The sequence below is a fragment of the Erpetoichthys calabaricus genome, chromosome 7, assembly GCF_900747795.2.
Source record: "Erpetoichthys calabaricus chromosome 7, fErpCal1.3, whole genome shotgun sequence".
Classification (NCBI taxonomy): Eukaryota; Metazoa; Chordata; class Cladistia; order Polypteriformes; family Polypteridae; genus Erpetoichthys; species Erpetoichthys calabaricus.
This window is the reverse complement of record NC_041400.2, coordinates 184,363,459-184,389,464: the sequence shown is the minus strand read 5'-3', so window position 1 is coordinate 184,389,464 and position 26,006 is coordinate 184,363,459. Positions and strand designations below refer to the sequence as shown.

The window sequence follows — 26,006 nt, the reverse complement described above, 5'->3', positions numbered from 1 at the left end:
AGCTTATATATATATACAGACGTGGACAAATGTGCTGGTCCCCTAACAGCTTGTTGCCTCCTGACAAGTGATGAAGTGAAAATCAATTGTAACCTGTGTACCTTTAGGCCTTTGACATGTCATCGAGTAAAGCAAAGCGAGTGTGACAAGAGATCAAGTGCTGCTTATTCTGCTTATTCTGCAAGGATCTTCTAAAATGGCCTGCACACATTTGTTGGGACCCCTAGAAAAGATCCTAAATCATTGGATTAGAGAGATTTTTTATACTCACTGTTTTCTTGAATTCATATCCCACATGTCTCCAAATGTGCAGTCAGTCATTCTAAATGGAGAAAAGTCATCACTCTGAAGTTTGGTGTCACCATGTGTCACACACTGAACAAGGACCAGAGAAATCAAAGAAGAGAGTCATCTGAGGAGATCAGAAAGAAAATGATAGACCAGAATGTTAAAGGCAAAGGCTAGAAGACCATCGCCAAGCAGCTTGATGGTCCTGTGACAACAGCAAATATTATTAAGAAGTTTAAGGTCCACGGGACTACGGACAACCTCCCTGGATGTGGCCTGCAGGAAGAAAATCGACCCCAGAATAGGCAGATGGATTGTAAGAATGGCAGACACAAAGCCAAAGACAACTTCCACAGAGGCAGAACATGAACTCCAAGGTCAACAACTCTATGAGTGTCTGATCATACTGTACGTTCCTTTTTAAGTGACGGTGGTTTCAATGGAAGAAGCCCCAGGAGGACTCCACTGTTGAAAGAAAAGCATACAAATTCCTGACTGGAATTTACTAAGATACATTTTGACAATCCACAATGCTTCTGGGAGAATGTCCTTTGAACAGATGAGAGAAAACTGGAGTTTTTTGGCAAATCACATCACCTCAATGTCCACAGGTAAAAAAAATGAAGCTCTCAAAGAAAAGAACAGCATACCGACTGTGAATCATGGAGGAGGCTTAGTTGTGTTTAAGGCCTGCTTTTCTGCATCAAAACTTTCTGAAATGAAACATCCTGCCCAGTGTCAGAAAGTTCTGTCTCAGTCAGAGGTCATGGACCCTCTAACAGGGCAATGAGCCAAAACACACAGCTAAAAGCACCCAAGAATGGATGAGAACAAAACATTGGACTATTCTGAAGTGGCCTTCTAGGAGCTCTGATTTGAATCCCATCAAATATCTATGGAAAGAAGTGAAACATGCAGTCAGGTGAAGACCCCTTCACACCTGACACAGCCCTAAGCAGTTTGCTCATGACAAGTAGGCCAAACTACCTCTGGACAGGAGCAGATGTCTCACTGAGAGCTCCAGGAATTGCTTGTATGCTCAAATGGCCTCTAAAGGTTGTGCCACCAAATATGAGGTTATGGGTGCCATCGTTTTTGTCCATGTCATTTTCTTTTTGAGTCCTTCGATTGAAAGGATTTAGTACAGTAGACCCCAGTTGTTATTTTAAAATAAACTGCTACAAGAACATGGAGACACAGTTGGAAACGTGGTTGAGGACAGATGTTGCATAAATGTTAGAAAGTTTTACTTCTTAGTGTGCTGAGAAATCTGTTTAACACTAGAATTCCTATGAAAAAATTGTAATCCTGGCCCACCTTAAATTCCTTCACACCTCTCCATCAGCATCTTTTGTTTTGTAAATGTGTCCATCAGCAGAAGCAGCAAGCAGCAAGCAGCCTGCTATCCCATCAATGACGGAGCTCAACTCAAGCAAAAAGTTCTCTCAGCTCAAGCCAATGCTCCTTGTCTGTGTGTGAGGTGCCTGGAGTTATATAGGGTAAATAATACAGTATATCGTTATTTGGAATACATACATTTCACGCGTGTACTGTGTCTACAAAGATCTGAGTAAGTGTAGGATGAATGGAAATGCAAGGCAAGAAATGCTGAACACATACCTAAAGCAGAAACTTTTTCCATGTTATATTAATAATGTCGTGAAGTGTATAATGTGTGAAGACTTTAGTCCAAATATCAAATAAACACTGTCAGCAGGGCGGGATTAACCAATAAGCAAAGCAAGGCCATGCTTAGGGCATCAAGGGAAGGGGGGTACCATAGAAATTTTCCATTGCTAGATTTACCATGGACCAAATGATGCAGCCGAACCAGGTTCCCCAAACAGGGGCTTCCACATTAAATGAAAAAATTACATACATATATGTATAATAATAATAATAGTAATAATAAAGGTCAATGATATACAGTATATGAACAGAAGTATTGAATTACTGAATTTGTGGGGTTTCGATCAGACCCAGTGCCACAAGCGTATAAAATCAGCACCTGGCCATGCAGTCTCCATTTACAAACATTTGTGACTCAAAGTAAGTCGTTCTGAAGAGCTCAGTGACTTCAAGTGTAGTACTGTAACAGGATGCCACATTTGCAATAAGACGGTTTGTGAACTTTCATCCCTGTTGGATATTCCGCGGTCAACTGTAAGTGGGATTATTGGATAGTGGAAGCGCTTAGTAACAACAGCAACTCAGCCACGAAGTGGAAGACCACGTAAAGTCACAGAGCAGGGTCAATGACTGCTAAGGTGCATGGTGTGTAAAAGTCGCCAACGCTCTCCTGATTCCATAGCTGAAGAATTCCAGACTTCCATTGGCATTAACTGTGTGGCAGGAGCTTCATGGAATGTGTTTTCCATGGCCGAGCAGCTGCATGCAAGCCTCTCACATCACCGAGTCTTATGCCAAGCGTCAGATGGAGTGGTGTAAAGCACACCACCCCTGAACTGTGGCACAGTGCAAATGTGTTGTATGGAGTGATGGATCACACTTCTCTGTTTGGCAGTCAGATGGGCGAGTCTGCCGGGAGAACGTTACCTGCCAGACTGCATTGTGCCAACTGTGAAGTTTGGTGGAGGAGGGATAATGATGGGGGGCTGTTTTTCAGGGTTTGGGCTCAGCCCCTTACTTCCAGTGAAGTGTAATCTTAATGCTTCAGCATACCAAGACATTTTAGGACAGTGCTATGCTTCCAACTTTGTGGAAAGGCCCTTTTCTATTCCAGCATGACTATGCCCCAGTGCATAAAGCAAGGTCTATCAAGAGATAGTTGGATGAGATAAGTGTGGAAGAATTTGAGTAGCCTGCACAGAGCCCTGACCTCAACCCCATCAAACACCTTTGGGATGAACTGGAGTGGAGATTGTGAGCCAGGTTTTCTCGTCCAGCATCAGTGCCTGGCCTCGTAAATGCTTTACAGAATGAATGGGCACAAATTCCCACAGAAACACTCCAAAGTCTTGTGGAAAGCCTTTCAAGAGGAGTGGGAGCTCTTATAGCTGCAAAGGAGGGACCAACTCCATATTTAAGTCTATGGATTTGAATGCAATGTCATTAAAATCCCTGTTGGTGGAATGGTCGGGCTTCCCAATACTTTTGTCCATGTAGTGTACTGTATATTAATCTTGGGAATACAACAAAATGTGAATTTGGTAACTGCCACACCATCCACCGAGGCTCACGTGATTGTTCTTGTCTTGGTCATGTCGGCTGTCCCGTTCAGTCATCCACATGAGAGTGAGTGCAGCTCATATATATGGAGGCACCAAGTGCTTAGGACCTCTAAAGGTCTTAATCCGGCCCTGCCTGTCAGGATACTTTCAATAGTGGATATGTACAAGATCTTTAGTTTATGCATATTGTGGCAAACGGACAGATAAGGGCCCCCACCAGGACGCATTCATAATGCATGGACCATGTGAAAGAGTGTGCACAGGGTATTATCTCCTCCGGATTGCTAGATGGCAGCCTCCCTAGGTTGCCACACTGCCACAGATTCCCATAGGGCACACTGGCTGTTGGAGTTTGGTTGCTCAACCCTGTTGGGTACTGGGGGTGCTGCCAGGGGCTGCTGCGGGGACAGCAGAACCCTATTTTGTTGGGCTTTTGCCTCACCTGGAACTGCATACTCCAGGTGCAACATAAAAGAAGCTCACTGCCCTCATTCCGAGATCCAGAGTTGGGAGGAAGGGGGGCAAAGCTTACCAGGTGGAGCAGAGGAGGCAGAGAAGTGACCAGGACTGAAAGAGAGGAAGAGATAAGAAGGCAGCATTGCTGTGTGCTTATTGTATTTGTACTTGTCATTGTGGTGGGAAACACTTACTGAAAAGTTTCCCTCAATAAAATCTCTCTAGTGCTTTTACACTTATGTCTGAGCCTTTCTGTGTCAAGTTTGGGGAGCTGGACAGTCCACAATATAATTTTAGTTTAAGCATTTTTTTTAGGTCAATGATTCTATTTCTCTGATGTTTTATCATTTTGATTTGAATTGAGAAGCATTTATTTTTTAATGTCACTTTCAGTATTTATGTGGCAATCCAAGTAGTGTCACATGACCTGTTCAGTCCCGCTTGTGACGTCATTGGCTATGACTGTATTAATAGACCAACACTCACTCTTCTGTGGATGTACATATTGTGGCCGGCTGCAGGAATGACAGCTCAAACTACACACGAAAATTTAGGGCGCCAACCAGGACGTCCCGTTTATTGTCCACAAACAAACAAGGCTGACTTTGTCTGACTTACTCTTTTGATTACGTCTGTTTTAACAGACTATGGACTCCCTCCCAGAGGTTTATATTTTTGCCAGGGTTGCTACTGGCTGGAGTTTTTATTTTCCTCTCCTCTGTTATCAACTATGCCACCATGCAACAATTAATTAGTGGACAGGTATTGTTGCTTTCCGTTTCTATTACCATTTTGTTTCTTGTCTCTTAAAACAGATCTCCGCCATTATGCCATTAGTCATTTGTGAAGTTAGTTATTTGTACCTTCCTGTGAATTTGTCACAGTGCTCTGCCCTGACAATCAGTGAACAATCTTCTTCTTCTTCTGCCGGCTGCTCCTGTTAGGGGTTGCCACAGCAGATCATCTTCTTCCATATCTTTCTGTCCTCTCCATCTTGTTCTGTCACACCCATCACCTGCATGTCCTCGCTCACCACATCCATAAACCTTCTCCTAGGCCTTCCTCTTTTCCTCTTCCCTGGCAGCTCTATCCTTAGCATCCTTCTCTCAATATAACCAGCATCTCTCCTCTGCACATGTCCAAACCAACACAATCTCGCCTCTCTGACTTTGTCTCCCAACCGCCCAATTTGAGCTGACCCTCTAATGTCCTCATTTCTAATCCTGTCCATCATCGTCACACCCAATGCAAACCTTAGCATCTTTAACTCTGCCACCTCCAGCTCTGTCTCTTGCTCGGTGGTCAGTGCCACCGTCACCAATGCATATAACACAGCTGGTCTCATTACCGTCCTGTAGACCTTCCCTTTCACTCTTGCTGATATCCGTCTGTCACAAGTCACTCCTGACACTCTTCTCCTCCCATTCCACCCTGCCTGCACTCTCTTTTTCACTTCTCTTCTACAATCCCCATTACTCTGTACTGTTGATCCCAAGTATATAAACTCATCCACCTTCACCAGCTCTACTCCCTGCATCCTCACCATTCCACTGACCTCCCTCTCATTTACATACATGTATTCTGTGTTGTTCCTACTGACCTTCATTTCTCTCTTCTCCTCCTCATATCTCCACCTCTCCAGGGTCTCCTCAACCTGCTCCCTACTCTCGCTACAGATCACAATGTCATCAGCAAACATCATAGTCCAAGAGACTCCTGTCTAATCTCCTCTGTCAACCTGTCCATCACCATTGCAAATAAGAAAAAGCTCAGAGCCGATCCCTGATGTAATCCAACCTCCACCTTGAATGCATCCGTCAACTCCTACTGCAGACCTCACCACAGTCACACTTCCCTCGTACATATCCTGTACAACTCTTACGTACTTCTCTGCCACTCCCGACTTCATCATACAATACCACAACTCCTCTCAAGGCCCCCTGTCATATGCTTTCTCCAGGTCCACAAAGACGCAATGTAACTCCTTCTGGCCTTCTCTAAACTTCTCCATCAACATCCTCAGAGCAAACATCGCATCTGTGGTGCTCTTTCTTGGCATGAAACCATCCTGCTGCTCACTAATCATCATCTCACTTCTTAACCTAGCTTCCACTACTCTTTCCCATAACTTCATGCTGTGGCTCATCAATTTTATCCCCAATCAATCACAATCAGTGAAGAACACAATAAAAAACTAAACCGAATGATCTTCACTGGAGAGCATCCATTGGAGACACTCACAATCTCAAGCCAGTCACTAAGGATTCTTGTCTTTGGTTGGGTTATTTTGCTCATTGCACCCCCACCCTCAGATATTCAGCTATGAATAAATAAAAATAATTGACTGTGTTGTCTTAAAAATGTTATTCTTCCTTTTCTTAGGGAGGAGAGGCTTCCGACGGTGATGATGAAGATCAGCCCCTGAGCCTGGCCTGGCCAGATACTAACCGCAAGCGGCTGACATACCTTGTAATCCTGCCCATCGTCTTCCCTCTGTGGCTGACAGTTCCAGATGTCAGGAAACCAGTAAGTTGAAATGTGGCCTTTACCTGAAAGACAATGTTTTAAAGTTTCACTCACAAGTCTTAACCTGCAACACACAACTTAATGAGCAGAGGCTATGGGCCTTGAATGTGAGTGCTAATTTTAATTAAATAAATACAAGATGTTTAATGATCTGTTTGTCAGATAAAAGATTGTTTTTCAAACAGTTTGAAGCGGTACTGGGCTGTTTGGTGAGGTTTACACATGAGTGGCTGGCCATCAAACTAAAAGAAGTGAGAGTTCAGGGTGTGGTGTGAAGATGGGGGCAGAATTGGCTCAGACACAGGAAGCAGGGGGTTGATGGTGAGAAGAACCTGATCAGGATTTGGTGATGTTAACAATGGTGTCCAGCTGGGGGCAGTGCTGAGGCTGCTGTTATTTTTAATATGTATAATCTAGCTGTTCCCTGCGGCTCCACCCACATAGTAGTGAAACAGGATAAAAAAATGTACTTCTGGACAAGCATAAGGTAGGTACGCTCCAACGTCAAACGTTGGCACTGTATCTGATTGTGTTCAGCTCCCACGGGAGATCGTCCTCCGCGTGGGGAGAAAAGCACATAGCCGTGATATCTCTGCCAATCAGCAGCTACACTCTAAAATACACATAGCTGTGATGTCTCTCTCAAGAACATCAAACGTTACTCCTTAACAATCTGTAGATGATAATGTCTGCTGAACAAACAGGTGTAGCTAGCTAAGCGGAAGCAAGGTGCACTCTAACACGTGGCGAGAGGTACAGTGACTCGAACAGAGGCTGGCGCGTGACTGAGGATGGCCCCACCCCCCTCCCATCAGCCTGCAGCCTCTCTCTCGAATTCACACAAATAAATTGGTACTGCTAGCGAACTATGTTCCTCAGCATGATGAGAGAAAGTCGCAAAATGAACCAGAATATTCAAGCAAATTATAGAAAAAAACCCGATCTAAATCCGTTAAGTAGTTCTCTCATGAAAAGTGGACATACAGACTAACAGACAGACAAATGTTTTTGATTTTATATATACAGTATATATATATATATATATATATATATATATATATATATATATATATATATATATATATATATATATATATATATATACACAGTATATATAGATGATTTGAACAGGAATATAAAGAATAAGCTGGTTAAGTTTGCTGATGATACAAAGCTGGGCAGATAATCGAGAATCCATTGAGTCATCACAGAAGAACTTGGGCAGATTTGTGGCAGATGAAATTTAATGTTAGTAAATGTAAAGTTTTACATCTAGGAAGTAAAAATGTGAGGTTTGAATACACAATGGGCGGTCAGAAAATCAAAAGTACACCTTATGAGAAGGACTGAGGAGTCATAGTGGACTCTAAGCTATCGACCTCCTGTCAGTGTTCTGAAGCCATTAAGAGAATGTGTGGAGTACAAGTCCAAGGAGGTTCTGCTCAAGCTTTATTACACACTGGTGAGGCCTCATCTGGAGTACTGGGTGCAGTTTTGGTCTCCAGGCCACAAAAAGGACATAGCAGCACTAGAAAAGGTCCAGAGAAGAGCAACTAGGCTGATTCAGGGCCTACAGGGGATGAGTTATGAGGAAAGATAGCTGAGCCTTTATAGTTTAAGCAAAAGAAGATGAAGAGGTGTTGAAGTTGAAGTGATTAAAATTATGAAGGGAATAAGTACAGTGGACTGTTATTTTAAAATAAGTTCATCAAGAATACAGGGACACAGTTGGAAACTTGTTAAGGGGAAATTTCACACAAACATTAGGAAGTTTTTCTTCACACAAGAGAACCACAGACACTTGGAATAAGTGACCAAGTAGTGTGGTAGACAGTAGGACTTTAGGGACTTTGAAAACCCCACTTGATGTTATTTTGGTGGAATTAAATGGACAGGATTGGCGAGCTTTGCTGGGCCTGTTCTTGTCTAAATTTTTCTAAAGTTCTAATATTCTGTCTCTGCTGCTGGGGCTCCTGCTAACAGTGCCCTCTGTGGACAGAAAAATATTAGGTTAGCGTGGTTTCAAGAATGCCCTTGTTGATTTTGTAGTTCTACAAAATGGACACATAACATAAAATCTTAAAAACCATTGAAGAAGAGGACACTTGCTGAAAAGTTTAGTATTAAGCAATTGGGGTCTTATTTTCATTAGGTAGCAACTGCGTGACCATGGCAAAGTGGCAAAGTTTATTTGAGAACAGTCCTTCTATACAAGGGCAAAAATTCTATGGTGGAGTTATAAAGAGAGGATTTTAGTACCCAGCATTCAGCTGGAGTATGCAGGGGTCACCACCACAAAATACATGAGGTTAGTAATATTTAAAGAAAATCATTTTTGGGTAGAGTAATCCTTTAAGCCCAACACTTAAAATCATAACAACATTGCAGTGTAAATATATACAGTGTGAAATGAAAAATACTGGAGGCTTCAGAAATCACTGGGTGCCCACCCAGCCACACTCATTCAATAATAATAGCAAAAATCAAAAGTTCAAAATGGCGCCCCATAGGACACACTAACACTTCTGCCAACAAAGGCTTTGTTTAACATACGTAATATCAGCGTCAAGCCCTCCGTCTTGGTATTTGTTTGCAGGTCACACGAAGACCTCCTAAGGTGAACTCCCCCATTTATATCCCTACAGTCCTGAAAGAGGGGGTGCTTGTATCACCTAGTGGGGACAGGTCTAGGAATCATCTCCCAGTGACAGGTCGATGCTGTGAAGGAATCCAAAGAGACAGCGGTAGTGCCCCTCCTGCCCTGTGGTGGTAACGTTTGGCTTAGAACAATTAGACGAGAACAGGCCACTCACCCCAACAATGCTTGCCAGTCCTATTTACTTAATTCTTCTAAAATAACATCAAGTCGAGTTTTATAGGTCCTTATTTGTCTACCATATGGGATAAGTGACCGAGTAGTATGGTAGACAGTAAGACTTCAGGGACTTTCAAGTGATAATTGAATCTAGCACTGCCCCCTACATTCTCTTTTGGGACTGTGTGCCCCCTAGTGGCATTTCCTCCCTCTTTATGCTTAGAGGGTCAGGCCAACCTGCCAATACCATAATCACACACTCACTAGTGTTCTGGGGAAGCTTTAAATGGTTCACAAACCATCACGCTGGTGCCCCTGCCATTTGACCTTCTGGAATGCATTGGCACATACCCTGTACAGAACACAAGGCAAACTGCCCTCTAGTGGCCCCTGCACTCCCATACAGGCAAATGCCAGACCTTTTCTGCTACAAGTGTTACTCCTACTCTTTTAAGACCTCCTGTGCCATCCGGATGGTGCCCTTGTCCCAGCATTCTCTGCCAGTTGGGTATCCCTTTATGCCACCTAGAACTATCTTCCAGTTATCATCACCCCCAGCTGACATCAAGCCAGCTGGCAGCATTATGTGATCCAGAGCAAAAGACGATTTAAATAACACCCTACTGGCAGCAAGAGCAGCGCTTTCCGCTGTTATGCCCCTGTAATTAAAGCGAATGTGTCAGTTCAACACAATAATCAGTCAATAATCATCCCATCTGGTCAAATCCATTCCTATTCATAATTCCATAAAAGGAGAAAAAAATGCACGCTGGCCTTTTTTATTCACTAAAATGATCCGCTCTGAAGAGAGGCTGTAACAATGGGGCAAACTGTAAATTGTGGAAATAAAAGAAAACCTTAATTAAAAAAAATGAAAAAAGGTACGTTAGCATGAAGAATGAGTGTCTGCCAATATACCGATGGAGTTTTGTCATCTCAGTTACCTGGCAATGCCGCTCCCTGGGCCCTCTACATTGGCACTATAATTTGCATTGAAATAAAAGAAAAGATAATAGAAATGGTAATGAATGAGGCAAAAGAACTAAAGCCATTATGACAAGAGGATTTGTTTAAACAGAAAGAAAAATGTTGCATGGAATGCTTTCATGTACTTTCCCTATTGTCTGTATTCCTGCCCAATTTTTTGATCTTTACCATAAAGACATAGTGACCACTAAGGGGTGTTGCAGCACCCCAAGCCCCAGACACAATCTCACAGACACAAGGGCCGATATAAGTAAAAGGTTTATTTACACAAAATACCTTGCACAAAGGTTTCAAAAGCAACATAAAGCAACAGAAGTCTTCTTCTCCTCGTCAAAAGTACGCTGATGACACTGCTATCATGAGCTGCATCAGGAGTGGGCAGGAGGAGGAGTATAGGGACCTAATCAATGACTTTGTTAAATGGTGCGACTCAAACCACGTACAACTGAACACCAGCAAAACCAAGGAGCTTGTGGTGGATTTTAGGAGGACCAGGCCCCTCATGGACCCCGTGATCATCATAGGTGACTGTGTGCAGAGGGTGCAGACCTATAAATACCTGGGAGTGCAGCTGGATGATAAATTAGACTGGACTGCCAATACTAATGCTCTGTGTAAGAAAGGACAGAGCCGGTTATACTTCCTTAGAAGGCTGGCGTCCTTCAACATTTGCAATAAGATGCTGCAGATGTTCTATCAGACGGTTGTGGCGAGCGCCCTCTTCTACGCGGTGGTGTACTGGGGAGGCAGCATTAAGAAGAAAGACGCCTCACGCCTGGACAAACTGGTGAGGAAGGCAGGCTCTATTGTTGGCATGGAGCTGGACAGTTTGACATCTGTGGCAGAGCGACGGGCACTCAGCAGGCTCCTGTCAATTATGGAAAATCCAATGCATCCACTAAACAGTGTCATCTCCAGACAGAAGAGCAGCTTCAGCGACAAACTGCTGTCACTGTCCTGCTCCACTGACAGACTGAGGAGATCGTTCCTCCCCCAAACTATGTGACTCTTCAATTCTACCCGGGGGGGTAAACGTTAACATTATATAAAGTTATTGTCTGTTTTTACCTGCATTATTATCAATCTTTAATTTAATATTGGTTTTTATTGTATCAGTAAGGTGCTACTGGAGTATGTGAATTTCCCCTTGGGATTAATAAAGTATCTATCTATCTATCTATCTATCTATCTATCTATCTATCTATCTATCTATCTATCTATCTATCTATCTATCTATCTATCTATCTATCTATCTATCTATCTATCTATCTATCTGTCTCCCTCTCAGTGAGTGTCATCCTCATCTACCTGATGTCTCCTTTTCCTTGGACCCAAGAGTACTTCTGATGCTAGTGCGTAGTCCGATGTAAGTAACTTCCGGGTCAATCAGAAGCCCCGTAATGTAGGAATTGTAAATCCCATCAGCTACCCCCTGGCGGCGGGACTACCAATTCCAGCATGCCCTATGGGTGTCCGTGTGGGAATCTTAACCCAAGGAGGCTGCCATCTGTTGTATTGGGGGAGAAATTAATCAGCAGTGCTCTTCTCCACCGGTCCTTCCATTGTAGTCATCTTCATCCTGGTTAAGGATCCTTGTTCAACCCTGGTTGGGATTCCAGTCCCTTAATACTGTTCATTACAACACACATGAGGAAATAAGAAAAAGGCCCTGAAAATTGGGGTGGTGGGGGGGCATGTATAAAAATATCTGTCTTTTCTAAACAGCTCATACAATGTTTTTCTTAAACCTATTGAATAAAAGCTGAAAGTCTGCAATTCAATCATGTCTTGATTGCTTTGTTTCCAATCCATTGTGGTAGCATACAGAGCTAAAATGATGAACATTGTGACACTGTCCAAATACTTATGAATCGTGAATCTCCAGGCTCTCCCAATAAATTCTTGCTTATAAGTTTTTCTTCGTTCAAAGAGCCGTAGACCTCATGGCATAAATGACCAAGCAGTGTGTTGCAGAGTAGCACTTTAGGGATCTTCACATATCAACTTGATGTTATTTTGGACAATCTAGTAGAACAAGATGGAGGAGTGTATTGTGCTAAATGGCCTGTTTTCATCCCAGTTGCTCCATTGTTACTTTATCTTGTTTAAGGTAAAAGATCAGACGTGATTTGTGCTGACTTCTGATTTTACCTTAACAAAAGCTAACATTTCAATCAGGATAAATAGTTATGCAAATTTTGCACAGTACATATTCAACATCATCCATCCTTGATGAATTAGTGTCATTTTACATGCGCTTTATTGCTTTATTTTTCAGACTTCTAAGAGGTTCTTCCCTTTGACGTTTCTTGGCTCAATCTGCTGGATCGCCTGTTTCTCATACCTTATGGTCTGGTGGGCACATCAGGTAAAAAAATCTTATTAAGCTTTTGGCATTATATTGAAATGTTGCTAAGGTCCTACTGGTCCTTCATTACAAATGGCTATGACTTGTATTTTATACGTCACTGCTCTACACCGTGAGACAGTTTGACTCATTTCTTATAAACCACTAAAATATAATAAGAGGTAAGCAGTCTTTATTAGACTTGCATGTTTGTGGGCTTAGAGAAAGTGTATGATGGGGTACCAAGAGGAGAGTTATGGTACAGTATGAGGAAGTTGGGAGTAGCAGAAAAGTAGGTGAGAGTGGTGCAGGATTTGTATGAAGACAGTCTGATGGCAGTAGGAATGACAGCCTGGTTCAAGGTGAGAGTGACATTCAGAAATGAAATTTGCTGAAATTCACCAATGGATGCTGGCTTGTGCAGATCAGTAAGTTGTTTATGTACCCATCTTCTGCAAAATTTGATGGTACCCCAAATCATCATGCACTATGACTTGTACAGATCCCTAGCTGATATCCAAATGTGCAGCAACAGCAGAGTAACGTAATCAGTTGGTTTTCTCTGATGAAGGCATTGGCCAGATCACTGTGGGCTTATGTTGATGTTGATGTCCTACCAGATAGAGCTTCATCGGTTCTTCCTGCTTTTTAACCTTCCTACCCATTCATAAAGTTTTTGTTGCGTCATGCTGTTTTTACTTCTGTACATCCTTCAATGAATTTCAGCAGGTTTCACTTCCTCTCCCCAAAGAAATCTCATTGTAGCATATTATTCAGCGATGGTGTTTATTTGACCTTGGCTTCAACTAGACTAACAACAGAGTGCAGCTCTGTGCGTGTTTAAACTACCCTCAAGCCCTTGCGTCAGCATCTATTAGTTGCGGTTACCACATAATTTTCAAATTGCCTTTACTTTTTGATTTACCACTTAATAAGACGCATTCAATATTCTTATTGCATAGCCTTCCCATGGGCAGATTTCCCTTTTATTTGAGCTTAACTTTTCAGAACAGTATCTCTACTGTTACTCAAGTAACTTTGTAGAACACTATTTTTGCATTTCAGATTTCAATTTTTCACATGAGTGAAAAAGAAATTATAATGTAACAGCAGTTTAAACAAGTTTTTGTAATGGTGGCCTTCTATTTAACCCATCAGACTAACACTTTGATTACGGTGACAGAGCCAACGTTATCTTAATCTTATCTTACAGCTCCATAAACATATAAATTAAATTTTGGTCCCTGAAATAAAATGACTAGTTGAATATAATCACAAAATTCAATGAGATCCAAGATTAATAATTAGTTTTAATATTTACTTATAATTCCTTCTTATGGTATCCTAGTCTATGTATGCAAAGAATGCAGTATCACCATCCAATCAATGCACATTGTCAAGAGTTTGTCCAGTAAGAGACTGACTTTGGAGACATTTTAGAATGCAAAGAGTGTAATCAGTCAAGTGAACAACAGAGGATGATATTTGTAGAGTTTTAACGTAAACTTGAGAAATGCTTATAATGTATGTTGAAATCCATCGGCCATTAGCAACGCATTCAATGCCGAGAGTTGCAGTCCTGTTGCTGTGTTGATGTTTAAATTTCCCTTTGCCGTATTTGTGTTTGCAATGCTACACCAGTTTAAGGATTATTGTTATTTTTATTATTATTGGATAACTATTTATGTTGTAGCCTATAATTTTATGCCCTCCCACCAATGTTTATGATAAGTTGGCACCCATGTGTATGTTAGTAATTAAAATAATATTAATTCTTTACATTTATATAGTTCTTTTCTCACTAATCAAAACACTTAGACTGAGGAGAACCACTTCAACCACCACTAATGTGTGGCATCAACCTGGATGATGTGACGGCAGCCATTTTTGCGACAGTACACTCACCACACATTAGCTGTTAGGTGGTGAATTGGTGAGAGAGAGTTAGCCAATTAGAGATGGGGGATGATTAGGCACCAGAATGACCAGGCCCTGGTGGGCAACTTAGCCAAGACATCGGGATACACCCTTCTCTTTATGATGGATGGCCAGGGATCTTTTATGATCAAAGAGAGTCAGGACTTTGGTTTTACATCTCATCTGAAGGTTGGCACCATTTTTACAGCACAGAGTCCCCATCATTGCACTGGAGCATTGGGATGCACAGTCAGGCCACAGGGTAAGTTCCCCCTGCTGGCATCACCAACACCTCTTCCAGCAGCAACCCAAGCTTTTTCCTAGATGGTCTCCCATCTAAGTACTGGCCGGGCCTGAACATGCTTAGCTCCAGGTAGATCACCTGTTCCAAAGTGCATGTGGCATGTTAACTTAGAACTAACAACTATAACATTTTTTAAGATCTTTACAAGAAAACTAAGAGCCAGAGTGCTTTGTTGGAGATCAAGCACCATCACTTAAGATGGCTTGGCCACAAAATGGACCAGAACCGTATGCCTCAGGTTGCTCAACAAACAATGTCAGTCTAAAAGAACCTAGCAGTAAACTATGATAATTAATTTGAAGGAGATGGACCTAACATGGGGGTGAAGCAGAACACGTAGCTCAAGACAGGACCAGATGGAGGCAAATCATAAATGCCTTACACGCCTTTCTGCATGAAGAGGACTAATCTAATCTAATCTAAACTTTAAAATGAGTTCTTAAACCAGGATATAGGAATACAGATGGTAGCTGGCTAAGTATGGATCACACAGGGAACCACAGACACAACGAATAAGTTACCAAGTAAGGTGGTGGAGAGTGATGCTTTGAGGACCATTAGAACTTGACTTGATTGTGTTGAGGTTAACCAATCTGTTGGGCCAAATGGCCCGTTTTGGTCAAAATTGTTCTAATGGTGTAAACACAACTGACGACGATGACCAGTTCATCTTCTTGATCTCAGCAATAACTTTTGGAGCAGTGTTTCTCTATGGAGACTCAAAGGTCTAACTTGTATTTACTAAAGACTCTTTCTGTTATTCACTACAAACTGTTCATTCAAATTATTTGCTCGTTTTTCAGGTTGGGGAGACCATTGGGATTACTGAAGAGATAATGGGATTGACCATTTTAGCAGCTGGCACCTCGATTCCTGACCTGATCACAAGCGTCATAGTGGCCCGAAAGGGACTTGGAGACATGGCAGTGTCCAGTTCAGTCGGTAGCAATATTTTCGACATCACTGTCGGGTAAGAACTCTGCTGCACATGTAGAACAAAGTGTGATTTTAATAATGAAGCAAAGCCCTTCTTTTGTCAGATTCCTGAGTTTCTGTCCATTTCTCGATCGTTTAGTAACTTTAATATGTTAGTTTTGCTCACTTCACTAAATGCTCCCTCCGATTGTGAAGAAAAAAGTATATGTCAAGAATAAAGTCGAGGAGAGGAAGAGAGGAAGTCAGTTTAAGAAGCAAGTAACATGAATCAGGGAACACTTAACACAAAGCATTTAATGTGCTACATTACTTATGATGGGGTTTGAGAAAATCTAGTAAATGAAACATTGATTTTAAAATGACATTTATGATGTTCTACTTTAATGACAAAATAAACTATGAGAATAAAGTCAACATGTCGACTTTAATCTCGACATAAACATTGAGATTAAAGTTGAAATGCAGAGAATTTTCTTTCTTCTTCTTTTGGCTGCTCCTGTTAGTGGTCGCCACAGCAGATCATCTTCTTCCATATCTTTCTGTCCTCTGCATCTTGCTCTGTTACACCCATCACCTGCATGTCCTCTCTCACCACATCCATAAATCTTCTCTAATTCCTTCATCTTTTCCTCTAACCTGTCAGCTCAATCTTTAGCATCCTTCTCCCAATATACCCAGTATCTTTCCTCTGCACTTGTCCAAACCAATGCAATCTTGCCTCTCTGACTTTGTCTCCCAACCACCCAACTTGAGCTGACCCTCTAATGTCCTCATTTCTAATCCTGTCCATCCTCGTCACACCCAGTGCAAATCTTAGCATCTTTAACTCTGCTACCTCCAGCTCTATCTCCTGCTTTCTGATCAGTGCCACCGTCTCCAACCCATATAACATAGCTGCTCTCACTACCGTCCTGTAGACCTTCTCTTTCACTCTTGCTGATACCCGTCTGTCACAAGTCACTCCTGACACTCTTCTCCTCCCATTCCACCCTGCCTGCACTCTCTTTTTCACTTCTCTTCCACACTCCCTGTTACTCTGTACTGTTGATCCCAAGTATTTAAACTCATCCACCTTCGCCAACTCTACTCCCTGCATCCTCACCATTTCACTGACCTCCCTCTCATTTACACACATGTATTCTGGTCTTGTTCCTACTGAACTTCATTCCTCTCCTCTCTAGAGCATATCTCCACCTCTCCAGGGTCTCCTCAACCAGCTCCCTACTATCACTACCGATCACAATTTCATCAGCAAACATCATAGTTCACGGGGACTCCTGTCTAATCTCCTCTTGTCAACCTGTCCATCACCATTGCAAATAAGAAAGGGCTCAGAGCTGATCCCTGATGTAATCCCACCTCCACGCTGAATGCATCCGTCACTCCTACCGCAGACCTCACTACTGTCACACTTCCCTCATACATATCCTGTACCACTCTTACATACTTCTCTGCCACTCCCGACTTCCTCATACAATACTACAGCTCCTCTCGAGGCACCCTGTCATATGCTTTCTCCGGGTCCACAAAGACACTATGCAACTCCTTCTGGCCTTCTCTATACTTCTCCATCAACATCCTCAGAGCAAACATTGCATCTGTGGTGCTCTTTCTTGGCATGAAACCATACTGCTGCTCACTAATCATCACCTCACTTTTTAACCGAGCTTCCACTACTCTTTCCCATAACTTCATACTGTGGCTCATCAATTTTATCCCCTGTAGTTACTGCAGTCCTGCACATCCCCCTTATTCTTAAATATCGGCATCAGTACACTTCTTCTCCACTCTTTAGGCATCCTCTTACTTTCCAAGATTCCAATAAACAATCTGGTTAAAAACTCCAGTGCCATTTCTTCTAAACACCTCCATGCTTCCACACGTATGTCATCTGGATCAACAGCCTTTCCATTTTTAGTCATCTTCATAGCTGTCCTTACATCCTCTTTGCTAATCCGTTGCACTTCCTGATTCTCTATCTGTCTCGGACCCTCTGTCTAGCCCACTGGTCCTTTTCTCCCTCTTTAGTGTCCAACCTCTCATATAACTCATCATACGCCTTTTCTTTAGCCTTCGCCACCTCTCTCTTCACCTTGCGCCTTATCTCCTTGTACTCTTGTCTACTTTCTGCATCTCTCTGACTATCCCACTTCTTCTTCACTATCTTCTTCCTCTGTATACTCTCATGTACTTCCCCATTCCACCACCAAGTTTCCTTTTCCTCCTTCCTCTGTCCAGATGTCACGCCAAGCACCCTTCTTGCTGTCACTCTTACTACATCTGCTGTAGTTACCCAACTGTCTGGTAATTCTTCACTGCCACCCAGTGCCTGTCATACCTTCTCCCTAAACTCAACCTTGCAGTCTTCCTTTTTCAACTTCCACCATTTGTTCTTTGGCGCTCTGCCCTCACTCTCTTCCTCTTCTTGATCTCCAACATCATCGTACAGACCACCATCCTATGCTGCTAACTACACTTTCCCCTGCCACCATTTTGCATTCTTCAATCTCCTTCAGATTGACTCTTCGCATAGGATGTAATCCTTCTGTGTGCATCTTCCTCCACTCTTGTACGTCACTCTATGTTCCTCCCTCTTCTTAAAATCCAAAATCCACTATCCTCTGACCTTCTTCATTCCTTTCCTTGACACCATACCTACCCATCACCTCCTCGTCTCCACTGTTCCCTTCATCAACATGTCCATTGAAATCCGCTCCAATCACCATTTTCTGTCCCTTGGGTACACTGTTCATCACTTCATCCAACTCACTCCAATAATCTTTTTTCTCCTCCATCGCACACCCAACTTGCGGTGCATATGCACTAACAACATTCAACATCACACCTCCAATTTGCAGCTTCATAATCATCACTCTGTCTGATGCTCTTTTCACCTCCAAAACACTCTTGACATACTGTTCTTTCAGAATAAGCCCTACCCAATTACTCCTCCCATCCACACCATGATAGAAGAATAAAGTCAGCAAATAATTGGGTGACCTCTTTAAATCCTCTGAAAGACTCCTAGGCATTAAAACTGCCTAATTTTTGAGGGCATTAGAGAGCTCTATTGACCTTGTCCCAATGACACCACACAAAGAGACCACCTGACCCTTGATATCTGTGGTTTAAAACAGACAAGTTATGCCTACATACTTCCCAGATCATTGCCACCTCATCTGGAACACCTCGTTCTAATTTTATGGATTTTAAGCAGTAATAAGTGTAGGTGTTTTGGACACCATTGGGTGCTCTAGCTCCCCAAACACCCAACACAAGCAGGCACAGACCCAAGTTAAAAGCACAAACAGTCTTTTATTGTGGGAAACTCTTCTTTTTAAGTGTTTCCCAACACTACAGCCAAAGGGACAATAAAGCACTGCTATAAGACACTCTTGGTCTTCTTTCTCTCAGTCGCTCTTTCACTGCCTCCTCCACTCCACCTGGCGAGCTTTATCCACCTTCCACCCAACACTGGCTTGATCTTGTGAGGCAGGCAGCTCCTTTTATCTTATCCCAGGGAGTGCTTCTGGTGACATGACATGACAATGCCGCTCCTAAGCACTTCTGGGTAAGGTTTGGAGCCTTACAGAGAAGAGACTCCCAAATCCCACAGCTTCCCCTGGCAGCCCCCAGGGTTTCCCAACATGGCCATCCCCAGGGACTACAATATCCAGCATGCCTTGTGGGCACCCATGCAGGGATTCAAGCCTAGGTTCGCTGCCATCTAGCACTCCAGAGGACATAATGCCCCATGTACGTTCTCTCCAAAGGACGTCCTGGCCATCCTTCACAGAGTGTACTTATTTTTTTCCACGTGACAAATCTACATATTTGTTAACTTACAGTCGTGGCCAAAGGTTTTGAGAATGACACAAGTGTTGGTTTTCACAAAGTTTGCTGCTTCAGTGTTTTCAGATCTTTTGTCAGATTTTCTATGGTATACTGAAGTAGAATTATAAGCATTTTGTAAGTTTCAAAGGCTTTTATTGACAATTACATGAGGTTTATACAAAGAGTTATTCTTTCTTTTTCAAGACCTCTGCAATTGACCCTGGCAAGCTGTCAATCAACTTCTGGGCCAAATCCTGACTGATGGCAGCCCATTCTTGCATAGTCAATGCTTGGAGTTTGTCAGAATTTGTGAGGTTTTGTTTGTCCACCTGCCTCTTGAGCATTGACCACAAACTCTCAATGGGATTAAGGTCTGAGGAGTTTCCTGGCCATAGACCCAAAATTTTGATGTTGTGTTCCCCGAGCCACTTAGTTCTCACTTTCACCTTATGGCCATCATGCTGGAAAAGGCATTGTTGGTCACCAAACTGTTCTTGGATGGTTGGGAGAAGTTGCTCTCAGAGGATGTTTTGGTCTTATTCTTTATTCATGGCTGTGTTCTTACTCAAAATTGTGAGTGAGTCCTGCACTCCCTTGGCTGAGAAGCAACCCTACGTGATACGAAAAGTCTCAGGATGCTTTACTGTTGGCCTGACACAGGACTGATGGTAGCGCTGCTCACCTTTTCTTCTCGAGATGCCCCAAACAATTGGAAAGGGGATTCATCAGAGAAGATGACTTTACCCCAGCAGTCCTCAGCAGTCCAATCCCTGTAGCTTTTGCAGAATATCAGTCTGTCCCTGATTGTTTTGTCTTGGTAGAGTTCTATATGACTCTGCTTTCCCCTTAATGTGTAGCCTTTCTCAGAATGCCTCAAATCTTAGACTTCCCACTGTTTGTAAGGTAATGCACCATATAACTTCTCCTCACCTTCCCTTCTACATTTATAACCTCAGGCAATTATGTGTAGTAAAAGACAAGCAGGAGTTAAGTTACAATTTAAATAATGTATTATTGATAATATTCATAAATAATAACAATATGCAAAGTACAAGTGAATACTGGCAACCATACAACCTGGTAAATGCTAATGTGTACTTTCAGGTGGCACACAAACTTGTTAGTTACTTAAAATGTTTCTATTTTTTGTCAGCTTCTTCTTTCAGAACAGGCCACATGCCTGTCTCAATATGGCTGTCGAGTTGTGCTCCTCATGGCAATAGTGTGACAGAGAGATGCTTCTTCATTGATGTTTGTTAGAGAGAGAGAGGGAGGAGTAAAGCAAGCAAATTTATAGATTCTCTGTCCAAACCCTACAGCGAACAGCACGTCATGGTGCAATCCAATTCCAAACAGCCATACTTCAGACCAAAGGGGTACAGAATACCTTCACGCCTGCCCCCAAAAACCATTTGTTAAGGTGAAGCTTGCCAGTTAAGGTAGTTTGGCCTCCATGCGGGGGGTTGATTGAGATTGTCCTGCAGAAAATCCCTTGCCAGACTTGTTACCCTGTTATAAAATTACAAAGAGACTCAGTCCTAAAAGGGGGTAGGGGTACTTAACCACACAAATAAAGACATACAAAATATTTATCAACTTATATGCAAACTTTCACACCACAACACTGATATTTTTCTTGGAGAGAAGGGCCACCACTGCAAATATTGACTCTTTGCATAAACTTAATGTAATCTCTATATATAATCTTCATTTGGATCTTGATCTTTGTTTGTCCGCGAATGAATTAGAAGAAGAAGCACTAGATGGCAGTAGAGAGACAGCTAAAACATAGGCATCTCCTCCAGGCTTATACTACTGAAGACTGTAGTACTCCAGTCATACCTAAAAACACAGACATTCAAACTAAACAAATTGTTGTGCTTTAAATGAACTAATCTTTATATATAATCTTCATTTGGATCTTGATCTTTGTTTGTCCACGAATTCCACACATGCGTAGACCACCTTCCAGTTTAGTACGTTGTTGTTACTCATGGATGTCAACAATGTGCTGGAATAACGAAAGGGGTGGTGGACAGTGTTACGCTGGTTAGCTCCTGAGGCCTGGTTAGAGAATGAGATTGCCGAAGATAAAAGGTACGTGCCTACATAACATATAAATGAAAGAAAGACAGTGGGTAAAATGAATGACAACGTAACAGCACGTTCCGGAAATTATTATTGTTACATTGTAGCCGGCGAGTGCTGTGCGTCTCACAGTTGTACCGTGGCTTGCTCACATGTCAGTGAAGTGATCCCTATTTATGCTTTAAAGAGCCTGGATACCTATGTGTCCCCCTTTTATAACCATTGCTCCGTGTATATTGCCTTACTCTTTGGATTGCTATAAAGCAACCTGCGAGATTGGAGAAAGGTTGAGAAGAGATCGTGAGAGGAAACGACAGCGTCGTGAAAACGAGACGGACTGTGAACGGAGAGAAGCAGAAATGCTCCTACACCACCACATAATTACTATTCGGACAGTGATTCTGAGTAGGCCGTTCCTATAGAATCAATGTCCAAGGGTTTTGTTTTGTAATTTTGTTTCCCTTATGAAAAATCATAATGCTGTGCGACGAAGGGCCCAGTTCACGACTGGCAGCCGCGTTTAAACAGGGAGCCCTTCACAGACAACTTTAACACGCGCAACGTAGTTGGGCGCACATGGCTAGTTTTCAATAAAAGCCTTTGAAACTTATGAAATGCTTGTAATTCTACTTCAGTATAGAAACATCTGACAAAAACATTTAAAAACACTGAAGCAGCAAACTTTGTGAAAACCAACACTTGGGTCATTCTCTGAACCTTTGGCCATGACTGTAGATTATGAGAATGAATGCCTCATGTCCATTTTATGTGTCATTTGTTCGAGTATATCTCCTTTATCTGTAGGCACTGTTTGCATGAAAATCTAATGTTTGCATGTTCAAGTATATTATAAAAGTCAATAGTTTCTATGGGGTGTACTTCCTTTTTCACAGGAGTATACATTGATACATAGGGGACTTTAGTCACCCTTGTGATCACGGCAAATTTTATAGAAACTTTCACTAACCGATTTGTCTTTGTGTTCCCCCCCCCCCCCACAGACTCCCACTACCATGGCTCCTCTATTCCATCATCAACGTATTTGCTCCCGTGCACGTCAGCAGCAACGGCCTGTTCTGCGCCATTGTGCTCCTCTTCCTCATGCTGCTCTTTGTCATCATGTCCATCGCTCTTTGTAAGTGGAGAATGAGCAAATCCCTGGGATTCACCATGTTCCTGCTCTATTTTGTTTTCCTCGTTGTCAGCGTCTTGCTGGAAGACAAGATTCTTGTGTGCCCCGTGTCAATCTGAACAGCCCGGCTCTGCGGCACCTTTTAATTTTTGGGTGGGTGGGGAGGGAAAAAAAATGTTCACTTGTTGAGGGGACGGGTTCAGAAATTACCGGAGAACGATGGAACGTACTGTAGATGGCTGATGATCCGAGGGCAGGTGGTCTTTTTATGTTCTCCTCCTGCTGTTGGGCCTAGCTAATGTGTGCATATGGGATTTGTTCCAAAGTGAGCGACTGCAAGAAATGGACAACTTCTGGACCTGTTTGAAGGAAAAAAAAACAGATTTTATTAAAATAATTTAAAAAAAAACAATGCAGACAATCGACTAGAAAGAACGGATTGAAATGGCTCAATGGTTTGAACGGATTGACTTTCATTGAAGCAATCGATTTCCAGGCAGTGTGCAATTTGTGAGCAGAACTTAACGGTATTTCAGTTGGGTGGATTTTAAAGAGATTAACAACTCACCACCCACCCACTCATCATGATTAGCATATATATTCATCTTCACTGCCATTAAAGGCACGTGGGAACATTACATATATAAAGACTCCTTAGTGAAGAGCAAATAAAGCACTGTGACCAAGCGGACTGTTTCTTATGTCATCATGCATTCTGTAACACGAAACAGATGGCGTCTATTAAAGGGGACAATCGTCTCACCAAGTCTTGGAAAGAAGAGAACTTGTAAACCACGACAAGCTTCGGCTAGAACATGTGTGCAATCCTGAAGAGGACGCTTCTTCCATTCTACGGCACACACACACACATGCATTTCAATTATTTGTTTTGAAGTGAGTAGTATTAAAGGTGAGAGGTTTCTGTTCATTTATTTATATAATTATGCATTTCTTTTCATGGAATTTAAAATAAATATTTGTCTACGAGGGGAAGGGGGACACCAGTCTTCAACGCAAATTATAATATTTTTAAAGCGAGTTCTTACGAAAGCAACAACATCCTTACTTCATTGTTTGTTTCTGTAGATGGACTGACTTGTTGGTTGTTCTCTTTGCTTATTTTCTGCTGGAGATGAATACTCTTCAGTTTTGTACAGACAGCATGATGCACTCATAACCCTCCTGTTCTTCAACCTTCCATGCTTCTCTTAGGAAAAAAAGTTAATAAGGAGTTGTGGTTTTCTATAGTTAATGCAATCTTACAACTATATGTATTTAAAAAAATGACAAAAAGCAATACTTAGTATGCAATGAGCCATCGCACCTTTCTTTATTGTATAAACCATAAAGTACATGCGGCATGTTGGTAATAATAAGGTACACACAATGCTAATAAAGTCAAGTGGCTTTATTGCAATCCCACTACTAACACCAATATATCAGATTCATTCCAGGCCTGCCGCTGACCCTTCCCTCCAGGATTCAAACATTAAATATCACTCTCATGCAGCCCACTAGCAGAGTGGAAAACATGGAAGATTTCTGAGATAGGAGAAGATTTCTGTAGCCAAGTGAACCTATGGCCACAACATGACAGCTGTCAATTGCTACAGAGCCACTCCTTAATGTTTTTAAAATGTAGATAACAAAAGAAGATTCATACTCATTTGTCATATTAACAATGCTAGGGTGGTTCAGATTGATCTGTCTGTCTATCGATGCTAAACGCTGCTTTTCATACTCAATACTTCCATTGTCGAAAAGGTATTGGCGGTTAGGGGCAGGTCCGTAGAAAAATTCTTTTTAGATTTTAAAAAACTTCTTTTCTCGCATTTCATGTATGTTAAAACGTAATCAGGATGTCTCTTATTTAGTTTGTAGGACTTGTAGCAGACTGATAATAGTATATATAATATATGTGAGTGTTTATATATACACACACACACACACACACACACACATATATATATATATATATATATATATATATATATATATATACAGGATAAGTCAAAATTATGTTAACACTAATGGTACTGCTAAATATATACTTACATACAATTTTTGTGGACAATTTATGTGCCACATATGGTACATGTGTTGAACATGATGGTGATCAGGTTGAGACATTCCTGTAAATCATCTTCTACATATGAAGTATGTTTTGTGAATAAATTGTTTACGCCCTTCAAATGTTAACATAATTTTGACTCACCCTACATATATATATATATACACTATATATATATATACACTGTATAGATATATATACTGTGTGTGTATATATATATATATGTAAGTGTGCACGTATAGATGAATACTTTTATATATTTCTATAGATATTTTACATATACTGTGGAAAGATAAGATTAGACAGGATAAAGGGTTGGGGGTCCAAAACGAATGCCCCATTTAATGTTTTCTTAAAGAAAAAAAAATGCTTAAAGGAAGTATCACTTTAATGGTTGATGTGATGTCTTAACAATCGTTAGGGGAGCACTGAAGAACAGGGACCGTCTCCTTTATTTGCAGGGTCTGGAATGAATCAATTTCTTAAATAGTCAGCAAGGTAGAAGAAGTGGGACTTCTGTGATGCAAGAGGAAATGACATCACAGCTCTTGCTTATAGTTATTGTCATTTCTAAAGGCAAAGAGGGAACAGATGTTAACAACTTTTCTTTTATGGCCTTCAAGATGCCCCTTCTAGGGCTCTTGTTTCTCTCCCCCCTCTCTCTTTCTCTCTCTATATATTACATAGTTTACTGTCAAATAATGCAAAGAGTACACAACACGTGTTTCGCCCTTATTTGGGCTCATCAGGCGTGCACACTCTACTGCACCCCTCGCGGGGATCGAACCTCAGATGTCAGCGGCGAAGCCCCTTTACATTGCGCCACAGTGTGTGGTTCGTTTATTTGACAGCCTGGAGATCGGAGTAATTACATTCATAGCATTCGTAGTCTGAATCACAATTTGATTGTATGGGTGGTTACCTACCAGGTAACGCATGTGGTTGGTCTGCAAGTCGGCAAACATCCGCCACGGTGCCCTCTCAGTTGCAAGAAGCAGATCATAGAATGTTACATAGTTTACTGTCAAATAATGCAAAGAGTACGCGACACATGTTTCGCCCTTATTTGGGCTAAGAATGCAATGAATATATATATATATATATATATATATGT

General features: G+C 41.8%; 1 protein-coding gene across 5 annotated transcripts in view; it reads left to right on the top strand.

Annotated features, from left to right (window-relative positions):
• Positions 1-23,218, top strand: part of LOC114654191 (sodium/potassium/calcium exchanger 2-like) — a 335,970-nt gene extending 312,752 nt beyond the window's left edge. For all 5 annotated transcript variants that reach the window (XM_051929908.1, XM_051929909.1, XM_051929907.1 and 2 more), the window contains 4 exons: positions 6,318-6,461; positions 12,542-12,631; positions 15,635-15,801; positions 22,691-23,218. In XM_051929908.1, the coding sequence (XP_051785868.1) occupies positions 6,318-6,461; positions 12,542-12,631; positions 15,635-15,801; positions 22,691-22,940 (651 nt within the window). In that variant the 3' untranslated portion in view covers positions 22,941-23,218. The remainder of the gene's footprint in view (positions 1-6,317; positions 6,462-12,541; positions 12,632-15,634; positions 15,802-22,690) is intronic.
• The last annotated feature ends 2,788 nt before the right edge of the window (positions 23,219-26,006 follow it).